This window comes from Lithobates pipiens, unplaced genomic scaffold (genome assembly GCF_037356315.1).
Source record: "Lithobates pipiens isolate NorthernLeopardFrog02 unplaced genomic scaffold, aLitPip1_a1.2 Scaffold_16, whole genome shotgun sequence".
NCBI lineage: Eukaryota > Metazoa > Chordata > Amphibia > Anura > Ranidae > Lithobates > Lithobates pipiens.
Window position 1 is genome coordinate 628,694,585 of NW_027507748.1, and position 16,841 is coordinate 628,711,425.

Below are 16,841 nucleotides of genomic sequence, written 5' to 3' on the forward strand. Positions count from 1 at the left end.
ACGAAAAAATAAATAAATAAAAAGGTAGTAAGCGTGCACACCACATACAGAGTATATGTATCTTGTGAGCTCTGTTCTCTGCAGCAGTAAAGGCCATTCCTGGCTAATGCTGCAGAAAATGAAGAGGGACCCTGCTGGTCATGTGACTAGATGGCAAATAGCTGAATTTTAGATACTTGTGGTAATTTTAGGGATAACCTTAAACAGTATTTGAATTTTAGGAAGAATTCCCCCTGCTAGCTTCAAACCCCGGTGGAAACTTGTTGGAAAAAGGTGCTTCAGTGGTTCTCTCTACCAGACTCTGAGGCTGTTGGGGGTTGGCATTTCAAAGCTACAATTTTCTTCTCCGCTTTGGGTTTACCTCTTGTGCTACTTTTCAGAATGTTCTCCATGTGTAGACAAAACATTATGTTAGGGTTGTAGTACATAATACTCCTTCTGAAACTATAGGTGTCAATGGTCTTCATATTTCTGACAAAAGCGTGCAGAGGCCACTTGGACTGATACAAGTGGGAGAAAAAAAAAAAAAAAAGTCTGACTGGCTACCGAGGGTCTATTCTCCCAGGATTGAAATGTAAGGATCATTGTTCAAAATGTAACCCTACGTTTCACTGCAGCTCTTTTAGTCTTCATGCATAACTGCGAGGAGCTCCCAATACATACACAGGGGTTGATTTACTAAAACTGGAGAGTGAAAAATCTGGTAGCCAATAGGCTTCTAAACTCAGCTTGTTCAGTTAACCCCTTAGAGCTAGCACCTGCCAGTCCTCACTTGTCAGGTGGAAGCATTTGTGCGACTACGCTTCCGCCCGATTGCTTCAAATACAACTGTGGGTTAGGTTTCTCCCCCCCCCCCCCCCGCTATGTATCCCAGGCTCCACTTGCCCAACTGCAGGTCCAGGACTGGCATAGCAGACGGTGCGGGGTAGAGGGGAGGGAGAAGAGCAGACACACCACTGCTCTCATCTTGTTCCTGATCCGGATACGATGTGCATGAGGTCACTTTCAGGTCTGAGGTCTCAGTTTACAGTTTCCCTGGGAAACAATGTAATGTAGTGCGATCTGCACTGCATTACATTCAGTGGCACTCATGGGGAGACAGGCAGGGTCTTTTATACCCTGCATGTCTCACTAAAGAGAACTGGTCACACACACAAAAAAAAATAAAAAATTAGTGTGTGTGTGTATATATATTTTTAATCGAGAAGTGCCTGGAATGTACAGCGCATGCCCCGTACAGAACGGCACGACAGCTGATTTTACGATGATGGCGCCTGCGCACAATAACCAACGGAGGACATTTTTCTGTCAGATTGTGCCTCGTGCTGCCGAGGCGTGTTCATGTCAGCGAGGGGCGGATTTGTACACGTTGGGGGCGGAATGTAAAATTATGGTCAGATTTTTTTTTTTTTTTTTTTTTTATGATGCCTCATGTCTGCGAGGGGTGGATTTGTACATGATGGATGTGCCCCTCAAGCATCCAGGAAAAATAGAAGAATAAAATTTGCAAAAGCCACCCTGATCTTTGCAGCACTGCCCATCATTTAAAAATCCACCCTCAGCATGTATAAATCCACCCCTCGCTAACATGAACACACCTCGCCAGCACCAGGCACAATCGGACAGAAACATTTCTTCCGTCGGCTATTGTGTGGAGGCGAAGTTTCGCCGTCACAACAGCTGAACGTAAAAATCGGCTGTTGCGCTATTCCGTGCGGCGCACGTGCAGCACATCCTGGACACTTCTCAATAGCAGGCACTATCTGATAGAACACGGTCTATAGAAAACATAGGGTACTGAAGTTTTGCTCCTAACCTTTTAGCTAGCTCCTAGATTCACAGCAAATTTGTCAAGTCCTGCCAAAGTGTATTAACTTTCCTGACTCTGCTCGCTGCCATAAAGGGATTTTCTAGGGAAGTGGAAGCCCGTCAGTTTGTGATTCCTCAAAGTGGGAAATCACCTTAATCCCTTTAGGTTTTACTACAGTGCCACCTGCTGGTCAAGCCTGTTATTGCAGCACAATCTGAAAACAGCTGCGTTTGTTTCTTTCTATAGACCATAAGTATCCAAAACAGATTATCCGAAAATGTAAATGCACAATTATGGTTTTATTTGTAAACCAAAGTCATTATCCCTTGCTGAAAACCTGTAGTTGGTTGAAAGACATGCAAAACTTGCAGGATTACCCAAGAATATTTCTGCAAATAAGAATAAAAACACACATATAACAATCTGCATACAAAATACAGTAATCAAAATATGGATGATCAAGCAAGTAAAAAATAAAAATAAAAATTAAGAGGTAGATAGAGACACACACACACACCTCATAGTTTTTTGAAGTACATCAACCTACCTTCCTAGCGCTTTCATAATCTCACCCCAGCTGTTTACTTGCCACAGGTAGTGACGATGTTTACAGCATCTCGCTGCAATTCATCCAATACTGACCTACAGATGTTTGGGAGACATCCATGTACAAGTCTATGATTACTATGCAGGTGTGAGTCGTGTTGGGGAGTATGGCAGCTAAACGCTGTATTGCCTGAGGTGAGTAAGCAGCTGCGGCGTTCTAGTATATACAGTAGGAGCTTAGTATACTTTTTAATGAAAGACCCCCCCCCCCCCTTTAAAGGCCAAGTTCATCACCTTTAGAACATGTAACAAACACCTGTATATATTTAGGGTGGAACATATTCCAGCACAGCACACGCCGCCACCCCTGAGCGGCCCGGGGGATTCATCCCCCACCCCATAGCCGCTGTTATATTTAAAATCGGTGTGGCTGTGCATGGCTCCACCCACACAACCACGTCATTCGTTCACTGGCCATTGCGACAGTCAGCTTGTAGTTCTCAATGGATTATGAGCGAGCTGACCGGCACACTTGTAGCCCAATTACTCTTCCTCCAGCTGTCTCACTGAAAGCACATACAAAAAGGTAGAGCGGCACGATTAATCGCTAAGAATCGTTATTTTGATTTTTTTTCCCCATTGAAATCTTGACAAAGCATTTCCAGATTCTTTCTATGCAGAGAATACTCTCTTCTCTAGCAGTCTGCCAAGTATCACAACATTCTTTAACTAAGTATAAACATTGTAACGATTTGTCCTCTAGATCAAAAGGAATACACAAGTTTAACCACTTAAAGAGGAAGTAAACCCTGACCAGTTTACTTCCTCTTTGATTCCCTGCAAAGGTAAAGCATAATGGACTACTATGCATCACATAGTAGTCCATTATGTGTCACTTACCTGACACAGGAGCCAGCGATGTCCCCACTGTCCCCTGTAGTCCAGAGCATCCATCTTCTCAGTGGGTCTCGCTGCTCTGCCGCTGTCATTCGACGAAGCCGTGATGACGTCACTCCCGTGCATGGACGAACGTCAAAGCATTCACCCAGCCATAATTAATTTTGCCTAGGATTTGTCTAAAATTTGATTTCATCTGATCTTCAGCTTCATCTAGTGGCCAGAATGTGGTATTTTCCTATTGTCCCGATTGTGTAAAATACCACATTATGGTCACTAGATGGAGCTGGCGATCATAGCAAATCATACTGGACAAAATACGGCCAAAATTGTACTATGTAACCACTCAGTATCTATCAGCATAGCTAAATCTTATTATTAGGTAGCATGGGATATTATGCCTGAGAATTAGAACTCTTTGTTAAAGTGGTTATAAACTCCACTTTTGAACTTGTACCTACCTAATACAGCTTACCTACAGGTACAGTGTACATCTAAACTTGGCGTGTTTAGGAGATATTTACAAAGGATGCAGCTGGTGACGTCACCAGTGCATGCGCTCTGAATGGACCGCAATATCATGCCGTCTCTTTAGAGCTCTGTGCTGTAGCTACCACGTGCATTTGCGGGAGTGGTCTCATAGTGACTCAGCCATTCAAGGAGGCACAGCCCCCGAACCGGTCAGCAATGATAGCTTGCCGCTGGAGGGCTTTGCTTTAAAAGGTAAGTAATGAACAAAGTTAGGATTTTCTCACCATCCGCACAGCTCCACCTTTGCCACGATTCTTTACTAGTGTGAGCACCCGAACCTTATCACTTCCATACTTTTTCGAGTAGTTCAAGGCAACCTAAATGAAAAACAAAAAAGGAAAAAAACAAGAGTCCTTGAGAGTTTGATCAAATAAATTTTTCATTTCCATTCATACAGGTACTTATAGTAAAAGGTGCAAAACCTGCACCGGTTCCAAATGATTTTTAATGAGACGCAGTAAGATTTGTTAGGTCAGCTATACCTGCTGTGTTTAGGAAATTAATTGCGTCCTTTTCCATATTATCGTACTAAATTACATTTCAGAATAAAATATTTTGCAAGTTCCTATCATGAGCATGTAGCTCAGTACAAAAAGGTAAAAAGTTTGGTGCCGGTCACATTAGAATATAAAATGGCCAATTTACGATCAGGTGAGGGTCAACCTCCGAGGGCAGACCAGGGTGCTTTCTAAAAATATATAAAAAGCCCACACACCCTCGGGCACCCTTTAGATGAGCATGTTCCAGGGAGGAAGCTGGCCACTTGTAAGCTCCCTCCAATCTACCCATCAGTTCTTGATTACAATTTATAGGACCCATTTCTGGAACAGTAATCAAGCAACTGATCAGCACAGTAAGGTACCTTTCAAATTACCGGACAAATCAGGTCTGCCTGTGAGTTTTTTTAGGCGGACCCGATTGGACCATTTTATTATTTTTTTTTTTAAGTTACCTGTGTTGTTTTATCAGAACTTCCATCATCTACAACGATGACCTCATATTTGAAAGACGGACGTTGCTTCTGTGTAACAAAAACCCAAAATTAATAGTTTGTAGGAAAATATATTACACACATTGGAATGACATAGGGAAAGAGCATTGAACACGCTAACTAAAATGTATTTAATACTTGGTACAAAATCCTTTGTTGGTAATGACAGCTTCAAGATGCCTCCTGTATGGAGAAAAGCATGCATTGCTCTGGTGTGATTTTGGCCCATTCTTCCACACAAACTGTCTTCAAATCTTGAAGGTTCCGTGGGCCTCTTCTATGAACTCTGATCTTTGGTTCTTTCCATAGATTTTCTATTGGATTCAAGTCAGGTGATTGGCTGGGCCTTTCCAGCAGCTTTATTTTTTATTCTTTAAAACCAATTGAGAGTTTGCTTGGCTTTGTGTTTGGGATCATTGTCTTGCTGAAATGTCCACCCTCATTTCATTTCATCTTCATCATCCTGGTAGATGGCAGCAGATTTTTTTTTATCAAGAATGTCTTGGCACATTTTCCATTCATCCTTCCTCCAATAACATGAAGTTTGCCAGTACCGTATGCTAAAAAAAAAAACAGCCCCGCACCACGATGTTCCTACCTCCAAACTTCACTGTTGGTATGGGGGTGTTATTAGGGCGATATGCAGTGCCATGTGACCTCCAAACACGGTCTATATTATGGCATCCAAAGAGTTCAATTTTGGTCTGAGCAGAATAAATTCTCCCAGTATTTCAAAGGCTTGTCTACGTTCTAGGTTCCCATATATGCGGCTGTGCTTGATGCATTTTTTGAGGCACATTTTTCAGTACATTTTGCGTTTTTTAAACCAGCATTTTTTTTTATGCAGTGTTCAACGCAAATCTGCTCACACTTCTTGGTTGCAGTATAGCATGCATGCCACACGATCTGGATAGTGGTATGCACACTATACCCTCATCCCTTACTATAACATCACAACTCTTGCAGGTAAACGATGGAGGCGCTCCATCTCTCCCATTCATCCCCTAGGCTCTCTGCTTCACTCCTCCCTCCAGCATCTCCTCCATATTGCCCTATAACTAAATCTAGTAGCAAGAACAGTATATTGCATGATATGGGAAAATACAACATTCTAAAAAGATGGGTGTACTTTGGAATGATTAATTAATGCTATGCAATAATGTGACATGAGTGTTGGATCTGGTTGCGATATGGGATGACGGTTGGGTGGATACGGGAGATACACCCTGTTGTCAATGCAGGGATATAGTCTCTTCTCTATGGGAGTGAAGATGCATTCATTTGGATGGTTGATAGTATGCTTCAGCATATGATATGGTTTGATGGATTGACACGGTAGGCGGTGCCCATCTGGAGGGGTGTGGCAGGCCCCTGTGGGTGTCCACCCAGACATGTGAATGCCTTTATATAGAGGGAATCTAGAGAAAGCTAGTCTGCTACTGCTGAGGCTCTGATGAAGAGGGTACTCCTTTGTGACGCATAAGCCGCTTGTGATGCCATCTGGTTCCACTTAACATCCGGTCCAGGTTGCAGGTGACTAGAAGACACGATTCTGAATTTTTGAAGCAATGCCAAGCCTTTCTTTTTAAAGTTTGTGAGTATGACTTTTGTTTTTATTAATTTAAATACATTTTATATTTGGTGATGCACAAGATCGGTGCGCCCTCCCTGTTTTTCTATATGTTTTTGGTGTAAGTGTAGTTGCTAAACATCATGAAATGAAAAAAAGTATTTTAATACATGCCTGTCTCTTTTCAAGATATCCCAGTGCCTCATCCATCATAATAGGTACTGAAAGAAAGAAATAGACAATTTACATCAAAAAAAGTTTCTAGGCACAATTTGAGTAATTGTAGTAAGTATTACTACTATAGGCTTCACACAACACAATGGGGGAGATTTACTAAACCTGGAGCACTCAGAATCTGGTGCAGCTCTGCATAGTAACCAATCAGCTTCCAACTTCGGCTTGTTCAATTAAGCATTGACAATTGGCCTATGTTTACATTGGTACAATTTGGCATGTCAAATCAGCAGCTATTTCTGGCAATAGCACTGTCCGAATTGGTTCGGCGCCAGCACCAATTCCCAAAAGTAGTTCCTGCACTACTTTTGGCGGCTTCGGGTGCGATTTTCAATAGACACCTGTGCAGGAACCCACGCAGATGTCTGTCAAAATCGCCCAAGAAGTTGGATTGCATTGCCGGGTTAATGGGAACCTAGGCTTAGGCCCAGTTCACACTGAAGTGATAAATCGCTCCGACTTTGGAGCACTTGTTGCATCAGAAGTCGGACATCACTGTGTGCAATGGAACAGTTCTAATCGATGTGACTTGAGTCGTTCCGACTGAGGGAAAAAAAAAAAAAAGTTCCTGCACTACTTTTGCTCCGACTTTTGTACGACTTGCATTGACCTGTTACAGAAGTTACATGCAAGTAATGCCAAAGTCATGCTGGGGTCTGACATTCAAGTCGGGTGCAGTGTGAACCCAGGCTAAAACCCTTGGAGCCAATTGCCTACCATCGACAGCTGCAACACATTCTGAGTGCTCCAGTTTTATGCTGGCCATACATTATACAATTTTCTTATTACATTTCCTTTCGATTTACCTTCAACTATGTAGTACAAGGGCCTGCCTGATTGCATACAAAATTAAAGCGTTTAGGTTTGACCTCATATTATATAGTAAAATTGTGCCAGAAAATTGTATAATGTATGGCCAGCCTTAGTAAATCCTGGAATTTAAGGAAGGATCCAGTTTGTCCTGAAGCTTTGTATAGCACATAAGCATTCAGCAGAGCCAACTGGAATAAGTATACAGACACTTTTTTTATACCAGCATCTGGCCATACAGGCAATTAGGTACGACGCCATCAACTGGTCGTTGAGGTCCACCCCTCCCATATTAAGGTTATATTCATGGACACAGGGGGGGTTTCTCCACAACACCAGTCGCCGCAGGAATTTGGAACGGTGTGTCTGCATGAAGGGAGGCAAGAACGAAAACATTCTCATTATTCCTCCATTTCACAGCAAGCAAATTATTACATTTCAAGCAGGTAACCTCCCCCAGCCTAAGATGGGAATCTACAAGCCGCTGGGGTAAGCCCCGGTAATTAGATTGCACGGAGACGCATGCACCAATTCCATGATCAAAAAAGTGGCACACTTGTGGAATAATTGTCCATGTACAAGTGATACCCCTTTCCGAATAAGGGCGACACCAAGTCCCACACTATCTGACCAGTGCTCCCTATATAATCTGGGCAGTTCTCCGGCTCTCTCTTCCCTCGTAAACCATAAAACTATATGAATAGCCTGTTGAACTGTCTGAGCTTATACATCTTGACCCCATATCTGGCACGCTTGCTGGGAAGATACTGTTTGAATGGCAAGCAGACAGAAAACTTAATCAGGGACTCATCAACACAGACAGCTTGATCTGGAGTAAACAAGGCTGCAAATTGTTGGTTGAAGTGGTTTACGAGGGGCCGAAATTTGTAGAGCCGATCGTATTCAGGGGTTACCTCGAGGACGACAGAGTTCATTGCCACTAAAATGCATGAACTGCTTCTAACGTGTCCTGGAGGCAGAGAACACGGGCGTATGGTGAATTGGGTCAGTGGAACAATATGACCACAACTCCCTTTTTTTTAGTTATGCCCATGAGGAGGGATAGGCCAGGAAGGGCTTAAATTCTGAGACAATTGGTTTCCAATCTCTGGCAAGGGTCAACTGGGGATTAGCGGTGCTGAATTGAACAGACCACAAATTGCATTGGTCCACAATAGATCTATAGAGATCTTCCGTGCACAACAGCGAATAAAAATCAAGTGACGTAAAATCAACTGTTTCCACCTGAATTCCAGGTTGGCCAGTGAATGGGGGAAGTATGGTGCTGCAGAAGTGGTGGGCTCGTAATTCGGATTGGAAAATGCAGCAGGAAGGGCACAATGGGCGTGACGAGCCCATCTGTCTTCTTGATGGCAGCAGGACCCTAGTTGTGATAGCCACCTCACCAGCTTGAACTGCATTTATGGTACTCACCACATCACCAAGTGTTACTGCAGTGCTGGATGTACGACCAGGATGTACTAGGCTGCCGGTGCTTGCCAGGTCACCAGAAGGATGAGCGGCACTAATACTGGCTCTCCAGTACGAGAGCCCTGCGGTTCTTGCACTTCAATGAACAGAAGAACGGGGTCAGGTATGCCTGGCCTTGGCAGGGACCACTACTCCGTCATCGCCAGGGCTATCTGTCAGGGTGCCGCTGCTGTCTACTGGTTCGTATTCTGAGCCTGAATCTGACAGATGGGCGAGTTCCTCTTCACTCTCATCTGTCAGGCTCAGAAATGTGTAGGCCTCTTCCCTAGTGTACCTTCACTTAGACATTTTGGCCTCTAAAATTTACTGGTACACTGTTACAGTAGCGAGACTCACGGTGGGGGGTACACTGCCTGTTAGCAACTGTTTCCAACGCTAGGAAGGCAGGGGAAGATTTCATTTGTCAGGACCGATCAGCAGGTCCATGGCACAAATCATTGGCTGGGACCTAAAGACTGATCGGTTCTAAAACTAATCTGATCATTGCGGTCACCGTGCTTTGCCCACCCTTGTCATTCTGCCGCAGTAACACTGTGGCAACTGGTTGGGAATTGGTTAAAGGGTTCCCTTCACTGGAACTAAGGGGCCAAGCCCAACCCCTAAAAAAAAAAAAAAAAAAAAATAAAAAAAAATTAAAAAAAAAATAAATCCACACCATAATTTCCCCTCCACCAAATGATTTGGAGGGGTGGCCCAATAATTTTGGTAATATAGTGTGACAGAGTCCTGACCTCAACCCGACAGAACACCTTTAGGATGAATTAGAGCGGAGACCGCAAGCCAGGCCTTCTCATCCACATTAGTGCCTGACCTCACAAATGCGCTTGTGTTCAGTGTGCCACACCACAGTGCACCAAGAGGCAATACACTATACACATTGCATTGATTTGCTGTGCTGTCAAAAAATAAAAATAAAAAATCTATTTAGATTGGGCTGCCTAATGCAGTGTGTTCCCACAATGTGATCGTTTCCACAGGGCCTAAAGCCATTTCATCTTTCCATGTCTATTACCTGTTAAATGGGCAATAAATCAGCAACATTGAGCTCCTGATTCATATACAATAAAACCTTGGATTGAGAGTGTTTTGCAAGACAATTTTTCTTATAAATTTTGACTTGATAAGTGAGCGATGCCTTGATATACAAGTAGCGCCACGTTACAACAGAGTACTGAGAAGTTAGGCGGTTCCAAGTGTAGCGATATGGTTACATTAATAAAAAGGTACAACATTTAGCAACTCATATGGTTTATGATGACCGGCTGACGCCAACATACAATCGCCAGAATGGCACTCCTGTGAAATCGGACTTACCTGTATGTCAGTCCGCAAAAGCAGGATAGCGCTTGCAGAACAAACAAGGCATTTCCGTTTTCCTAGTGACATGACAGATCTTCTGTTCCCTGTCATTGGGAGCAGTGATCTCTGTCATGTCAGTGGTAGTCCATCACCAGGGAACACACTTAATCCCTTGATTGCTTCCTATTGTTTAACCCTTTCCCTGCCAGTGACATTTATACAGTAATAAGTGGCTATTTTTAGCACTGATCACTGTATCAATGGTCCCAAAATAGTGTCTGATATGTCCGCCGCAATGTTGCAGTCCCAATAAAAATAAAAAAAAATTAAATTAATATATATTCACAGATCACCGCCATAACTAAGAAAAAAATTATAAATAAAAATGCCATAAATCTATCCCCCATTTTGTAGACGCTATAACTTTTCTGAAAACCAATCAATGTACACTTATTGCAATTTTTTAAAAATATTTTTTTTACCAAAAACGTGTAGAAGAATACATATCGGCCTAATTTGATGAAATTTTTTTCTTTATATATTTTTTGGATATATTTATTATAGCAAATGGTGAAAAATATTGCTATTTTGTTTTTCAAAATGGTCGTCTTTTTGTTTATAGTGCAAAAAATAAAAATGCAGGGGTGATCAAATACCACCAAAAGAAAGCTCTATTTGTGGGGAAAAAAAGAACATCAATTTTGTTTGGGTACATCGTTGCACGTCCATGCAATTATCAGTTAAATCGACGCAGTGCAGTATTGCAAAAAGTGCTCTGGTCATTAAAGGGGTAAAATCTTCCGGGGCTGAAGTGGTTAAAACAGGCACATCTAAGTATGCAGGAATCCGGGGTAAAGCTTTCCACATAGACCGTCCTCCATCTGCATCATCCCATCAAACCTCGCTTTCAAATGGCTCTACTGCAGGGTAGTCTTCCTGGTTAGGATTGCAGACTGACAGCGGTGAGATCCGCGGGGAGGAGGATGTGGACAGCTTTACCCCGGATGCCTTCATACTTAATGTGCCTCTTAATCATCAACCACATGAGTTGCTAAATGTTGTACCTTCATGAAATGTAACCATATTGCTACACTTAGAGGTGTCTCTCTTCTCTTTTATACTCTGAAGCTCCTGCAGAATTTTGCTTCTGATCCCCTTGTGGATGAACATTTTATGGTTACACAAACTATCACAATGCTATAAATCTTTTTTTTATATGGACTATAAACTGAAGGACTTATGAATAAATGGTTGTGGAACAAATCATCTGAGTTTCCATTGTTTCTTTAGGGGAAAATTCTCTTTGATATACAAGTGCTTTGGATTACAAGCATGTTTCCGGAACGAATTATGCTCGCAATCCAAGAATTGACTGTATATTCCAAATGATAGGATCAGTTCGTCTGTCATGTTTAGCAGTGTTTAGATTTCATGCCACTTACACCGGGTTTCTTCATTATATGCAGGAACAACCACAGACAAGTCTTTCTCCGGAGGGTCATGGATGCTGGGAAAAGGTTCCTTTTCTCCTTTGTTTCCGAGGTAGAACTTTTCTGCATCATGTCGGTGCAGATTTGGCATTTTCGTGGCAGTTACATGTGCTACAAGTGCAACCTGGGAATGAAAGAAAGGTCACATTATACTGTCCTTCAATGGCAGGGCTTTGTTTACTAATGTACCACTTCAGCTATCCATTGTGTGGATGAGACCGTAGTTAAAGATAATAAATAGCTGACCCCACCTTGTATTCACACCTTCACAGCTTTGTGTCCTGCAGAACAAGTCTATCAAGTGTTGGCCATTCTCTGATCTATTACTGCAAAAAAAAAAAAAAAAAAAAAATGCTGGACTGGTATGACTACACCCCTACTAGTAAATGTCAAAGTGTGAACCCTTGCACACCTCCAAATGATCATTTTAAAAGCATCAACCAATGCCTTCCTAAATTCTGTACGAGATCCAGCGTAAGGGACTTTGCTATAGTAAGCTGTCTCTCTAGTCACCTGCTGCAAAACTTTGAAGGGGCATGGAGGTGCCATTAACAATTAGAGTGGTTGTAAAGGCAGAAGTTTTTTTTTTTTTTTTTTAACCATAAAAAGGAGAGTTCACCTTTACAAAAGGGATGTTTATAGATTAAAAACAAACTGTGCAGCTCTGACTAAAACACTTACTATAGGTGTAGTCCATTTACATACCTTTTTATAAAGCCTGACTGAAATACTCCCAGGGCGCTGCTAAGTGAGGCCTAGTCATCACTGCTCACCTCCACCATCACAGGAGTGATCTTTCTCCGATTCAAACCTTCTCACATACTTTCTCTCTACTGATGCTGGAGCTCTGAGCTCAACATTTCAGGGCTCACTCCAGTGATGGAGGAGGTGAGTGATGATGACTAGGTCTCACTTAGCAACGTCCTGGAAGTATTCCAAACAGGCTTCATAAAAGGTATGTAAATGGCCTACACCTATAGCAAGGGCTTTATTCAACTTTAGTCAGAGATGCAGTCTGTTTTTATGTACAGATGCCCCTTATCCACATAGGAAGTTTTGTGGTAAAGGTGAACTGGCCCTTTAATGCATTCTCTGTATTAAAGCGATTGTAAAGTCTTGTCTCCCCCCCCCCCCCCCCCCCCCCCAATAAACATGTTATACTTACCTGCTCTGTTGCAGTGGATTTGCACAGCAGCCCAGATCCTCCTCTTCTTGGGTCCCTCCTCTGTGATCACAGCCCCTTCCTCTTGTTGAGTGCCCCCACAGCAAGCTATGGGAGCACCCAAGCCGAATCACAGCTCCCTGTGTCCATTCAGACAAAGAGCCTTGCCCTGTCTGCCTCCTGATTGGTTAGCTGACTTGGATTGACAGCAGTATATGGCACCACTGCTGTGTCTCAGCCAATTAGAGTGGAGAATCTCAGACAGCTGAGCCACTCGTGGGCATCACTGGACAGAGAGGGGCCTCAGGTAAGTGTTAGGGCGGCTGCTGCACACAGAATGCTTTTTATCTTAATGCATAGATGCATTAAGATAAAAAACCTTCTGCCTTTACAACCCTTTAAAAAGGGATGTAAACCCTCACATATACCCAAGGAAGTGCACAGCCCCAGATGATACACAGATGAAACATCCAAGACAGCTGATTGGAAGAAAGGCACATCTCACACACACAGACTTGAAGAGCTGTGCTGTAACAAGTCAAGCTCTCTGCTAATCTATTTATAGCAATGTCCCTCAACACAAATTTCAGGCTGGTTTTATCTCCTGTGTCGGACAACTTGTCAGAAGTTATCATGCTGATAACAGAAGAACGGAGCAGCAGAAACACATGGGACTTAGGCCCCTTTCACACCATCGTGACTTCAAAGTCGCACGATTTTGCCACGATTTCAGGGAATGCCTGTGTAACTCGCATTAAAGTCGGAACAAAGTAGTACAGGGACTATTTTGAATTTGGTGCAACTTGAAGTCGCACAGATATGAATGGTACTCATTGGAAAGCCTTGTCATGTGACTTTGCAGTCCCAAGTCGCAGGAAAATTCACACAAGCGTGAAAGGGGCCTTAGTGTGAGAGAGAGAAAAGAAAACACTGCAGATACACGTGCTTAGGTCAAATTTCATGAATCAGGTTTACATCCACTTTAAAAAGGTAAAAAACCTTCTGCATGCAGTTATACTTACCCGAGTCCGATCTCCATTCAGCAATGTGTAGGAGAGAAGAGGGTCTCTCAGCTCTCTCTCTCCTTGTCTCCTGCTGCTTGCAATCACAGCCAGTGAGGAGAGAGCAGTGACCTGAGCCGCGCTCTGCACATCAATGGATACACAGAGCGGGGCTTGGGAGTGAGCGCGCACACACAAAAATGAGTGCCCCCATAACATTTTTATGATGGGCACTCAGCAGGGGGCGGAGCCACAAGCTCCAGCGAGGGACTTAAAAAAAAAAAAAAAAGGGAGAAGATCGGGGCTACTCTGTGCAAAACAACTGCACAAAGAAAAAAATAAATAAAATCGTTAAATATTTATTTTAACCACTTGCCGCCCGCCCTATAACAAAATGATGGTGGCAAAGTGGTTTCAAAATCCTGACCGGACGTCATATGACGTGATCAGGATTTTGAGCCGTTGCGGGCCCCCGGGGGCGTGCATGGCGGCAATCGTTGTTGCGGGGTGTCAGTCTGACACCCTGCAACTACGATCTCGGTACGTGATCAGCCGTGTCCAATCACGGCTGATCATAGTGTAAATAGGAAGAGCCGGTGATCGGCTTTTCCTCACTCGCGTCTGTCAGATGCGAGTAGAGGAGAGCCGATCGGCTGCTCCTCTGATAGGGGGGGTCTGTGCTGATCGATTATCAGCGCAGCGCCCCCCCGAGGATGCCCACACTGGACCACCAGGGACGCCACTAGACCACCAGCGATGCCCAGGACAAGATATGCCACCCTAGACCACCAGGGATTCCAGTCAGTGCCACAATGGATGACAATCAGTGCCCACAATGGACATCACTGATTGGCATGCATTATTGTTTGGCACTGATTGGCATCCATTAGTACAGTATATTATAATACAATGCCACCTTTCAGTTCCCATCTGTGCTGCCTATCAGTGCCCATCCGTGCCCACCTGTGCCGCCTACCCATGCCCACCTGTGCCACCCATCCATGCCAATCCTTGCCAGCTATCAGTGACCATCCGTGTCGCCCATCAGTGCCGCCTTATCATTGCCCATCAGTGAAGGAGAAAACTTACTTATTTACAAAGTTTTGAAACTGAAACACAAAAAAAAAAAAACATTTTTTTTTTTCAAAATTTTCGGTATTTTTTTATTTCTTTAGCAAAAAATAAAAAACACAGAGGTGATCAAATACCACCAAAAGAAAGTTCTATTTGTGGGAAAAAAATGATTAGAATTTCATTTGGGTACAGTGTAGCATGACCGCGCAATTGTCACTCAAAGTGCGACAGCGCTGAAAGCTCAAAATTGGTCTGGGCAGGAAGGTGTTTAAGTGCCCGGTATTGAAGTGGTTAATAATAATAAAAAGAAAATGAGCATTTACAATAAATTTAAAAGCACTCCTACAAATTTGCTAAAAAGTGCTGCACTTTTTTTTTTTTTTTTGTGTGTGTCGGGAAGGTGATTTTGCATGCATTCCCAGTGCACACAGATGTGAACCTAGCCTAATATTTGTATGTATACGTGAGATAGGAACCCTAGATGGCAAGTTCCTTGAGTTCAGATCATGATGTGAATATACTGTATAGAAAGTGATGTGCAAATGGCCAGCGCTATATAAATAGCCTGTCATAACAAATATACTAGGTACTACACACACACACACACACACACATTAGAGAATACATTATATATATATATATATATATATACACACATACTCTAATCTCTATCCATGAGGTGGGACACGGACTCTGTGGGACACGGACTCTGTGGGACACGGACTCTGTGGGACACGGACTCTGTGGGACACGGACTCTGTGGGACACGGACTCTGTGGGACACGGACTCTGTGGGACACGGACTCTGTGGGACACGGACTCTGTGGGACACGGACTCTGTGGGACACGGACTCTGTGGGACACGGACTCTGTGGGAATAAAATAAAACTTTCAGCACATGTTCGGAGTGTGGGAGGAAACCTGCAGACTCCAGACAGATAGTTTGAATCAGGGACCCCAGTGCTGCAAGACAGCAACACGGACCGATAAAGCACTGTCAGTGCATACATTGTACAATCTGCTATACATGGTGTCCCCAATGAGGAAGTGAGAGGGGAAATGGATGACTGGGGTCACCATAGACAGGCTGGAGGAGTCCACAACACATCCACAGAACTGTCACCAGAAATCAGGAGCAGCTGGGGGACACCCACAGGACAATCATCCCTACCTACAGTGTATAACACACACACACACACACACACACGGCAGCCCCTCTACTCACCAGCAGCAGCACTACAGCTGCCAGAGCAGCCAGCAACAGGAGGAGATCACAGAGGCAGCAGGGCAGCATGATGTCCACACCATCCCTGTCCCACCACAGCACACAGAGGACAGCTGTCAGCCGGACACAATAAACTTCCGGTACACTTCACACTCTGCCGCTGCATCTGCCGGAACCTATAGAACTCCTACACCTATGCGGAAGTCAGCCAGTCAGGCCACAATCGGCGGCAAGAACGAACCTTTCAGCTCTGCTCGCCGCTCACACACTCCGAGCAGCGCCATCATGTGACCGTAGAAGGTATAGCAGTGGTTCGAAAGTGTTCAGATTGACAATTTTTGTTGACCTTCATTTAAGTGAGATTGCAGAAGAAATAAGAGAATAATCATAAAGGAAATATAATGTGTGATGTCAAATATTTTCTAAATAATAATAATTAATATTTTATTATTAATTTCCAGAGTTCCATCATTGTTATATAAAAAGATATAAAAGGGTTAGAACTGAGAGCCCAGCATTATTACTATTATTATTATTGTTGTATTATTATTATATTAAAGAGGTGCTCCGGTCATTGTGAACAAAATGTAAATTTAGCAGCTACAAATACTGTAGCTGCTGACTTTTTATATGCAGTCACTTACCAGTTCAGGGATTGGGCACTGTCATCACTCGGGTCAGTACTTCACCAGTCTTCAGGTTCCTCCATC

The 16,841-nt window shown here is 43.4% G+C and overlaps 1 protein-coding gene across 1 annotated transcript in view; it reads right to left on the reverse strand.

The window, feature by feature from the left end:
- Window positions 1-16,340, reverse strand: part of ALG5 (ALG5 dolichyl-phosphate beta-glucosyltransferase) — a 27,754-nt gene extending 11,414 nt beyond the window's left edge. The window contains exons 1-5 of the mRNA XM_077484164.1: window positions 16,132-16,340; window positions 11,622-11,793; window positions 6,520-6,566; window positions 4,737-4,805; window positions 4,009-4,101 (exon numbers count right to left, since the gene is read on the reverse strand). Coding sequence (XP_077340290.1) covers window positions 4,009-4,101; window positions 4,737-4,805; window positions 6,520-6,566; window positions 11,622-11,793; window positions 16,132-16,200 — 450 coding nt within the window. The 5' untranslated portion in view covers window positions 16,201-16,340. The remainder of the gene's footprint in view (window positions 1-4,008; window positions 4,102-4,736; window positions 4,806-6,519; window positions 6,567-11,621; window positions 11,794-16,131) is intronic.
- Window positions 16,341-16,841: the final 501 nt, after the last annotated feature.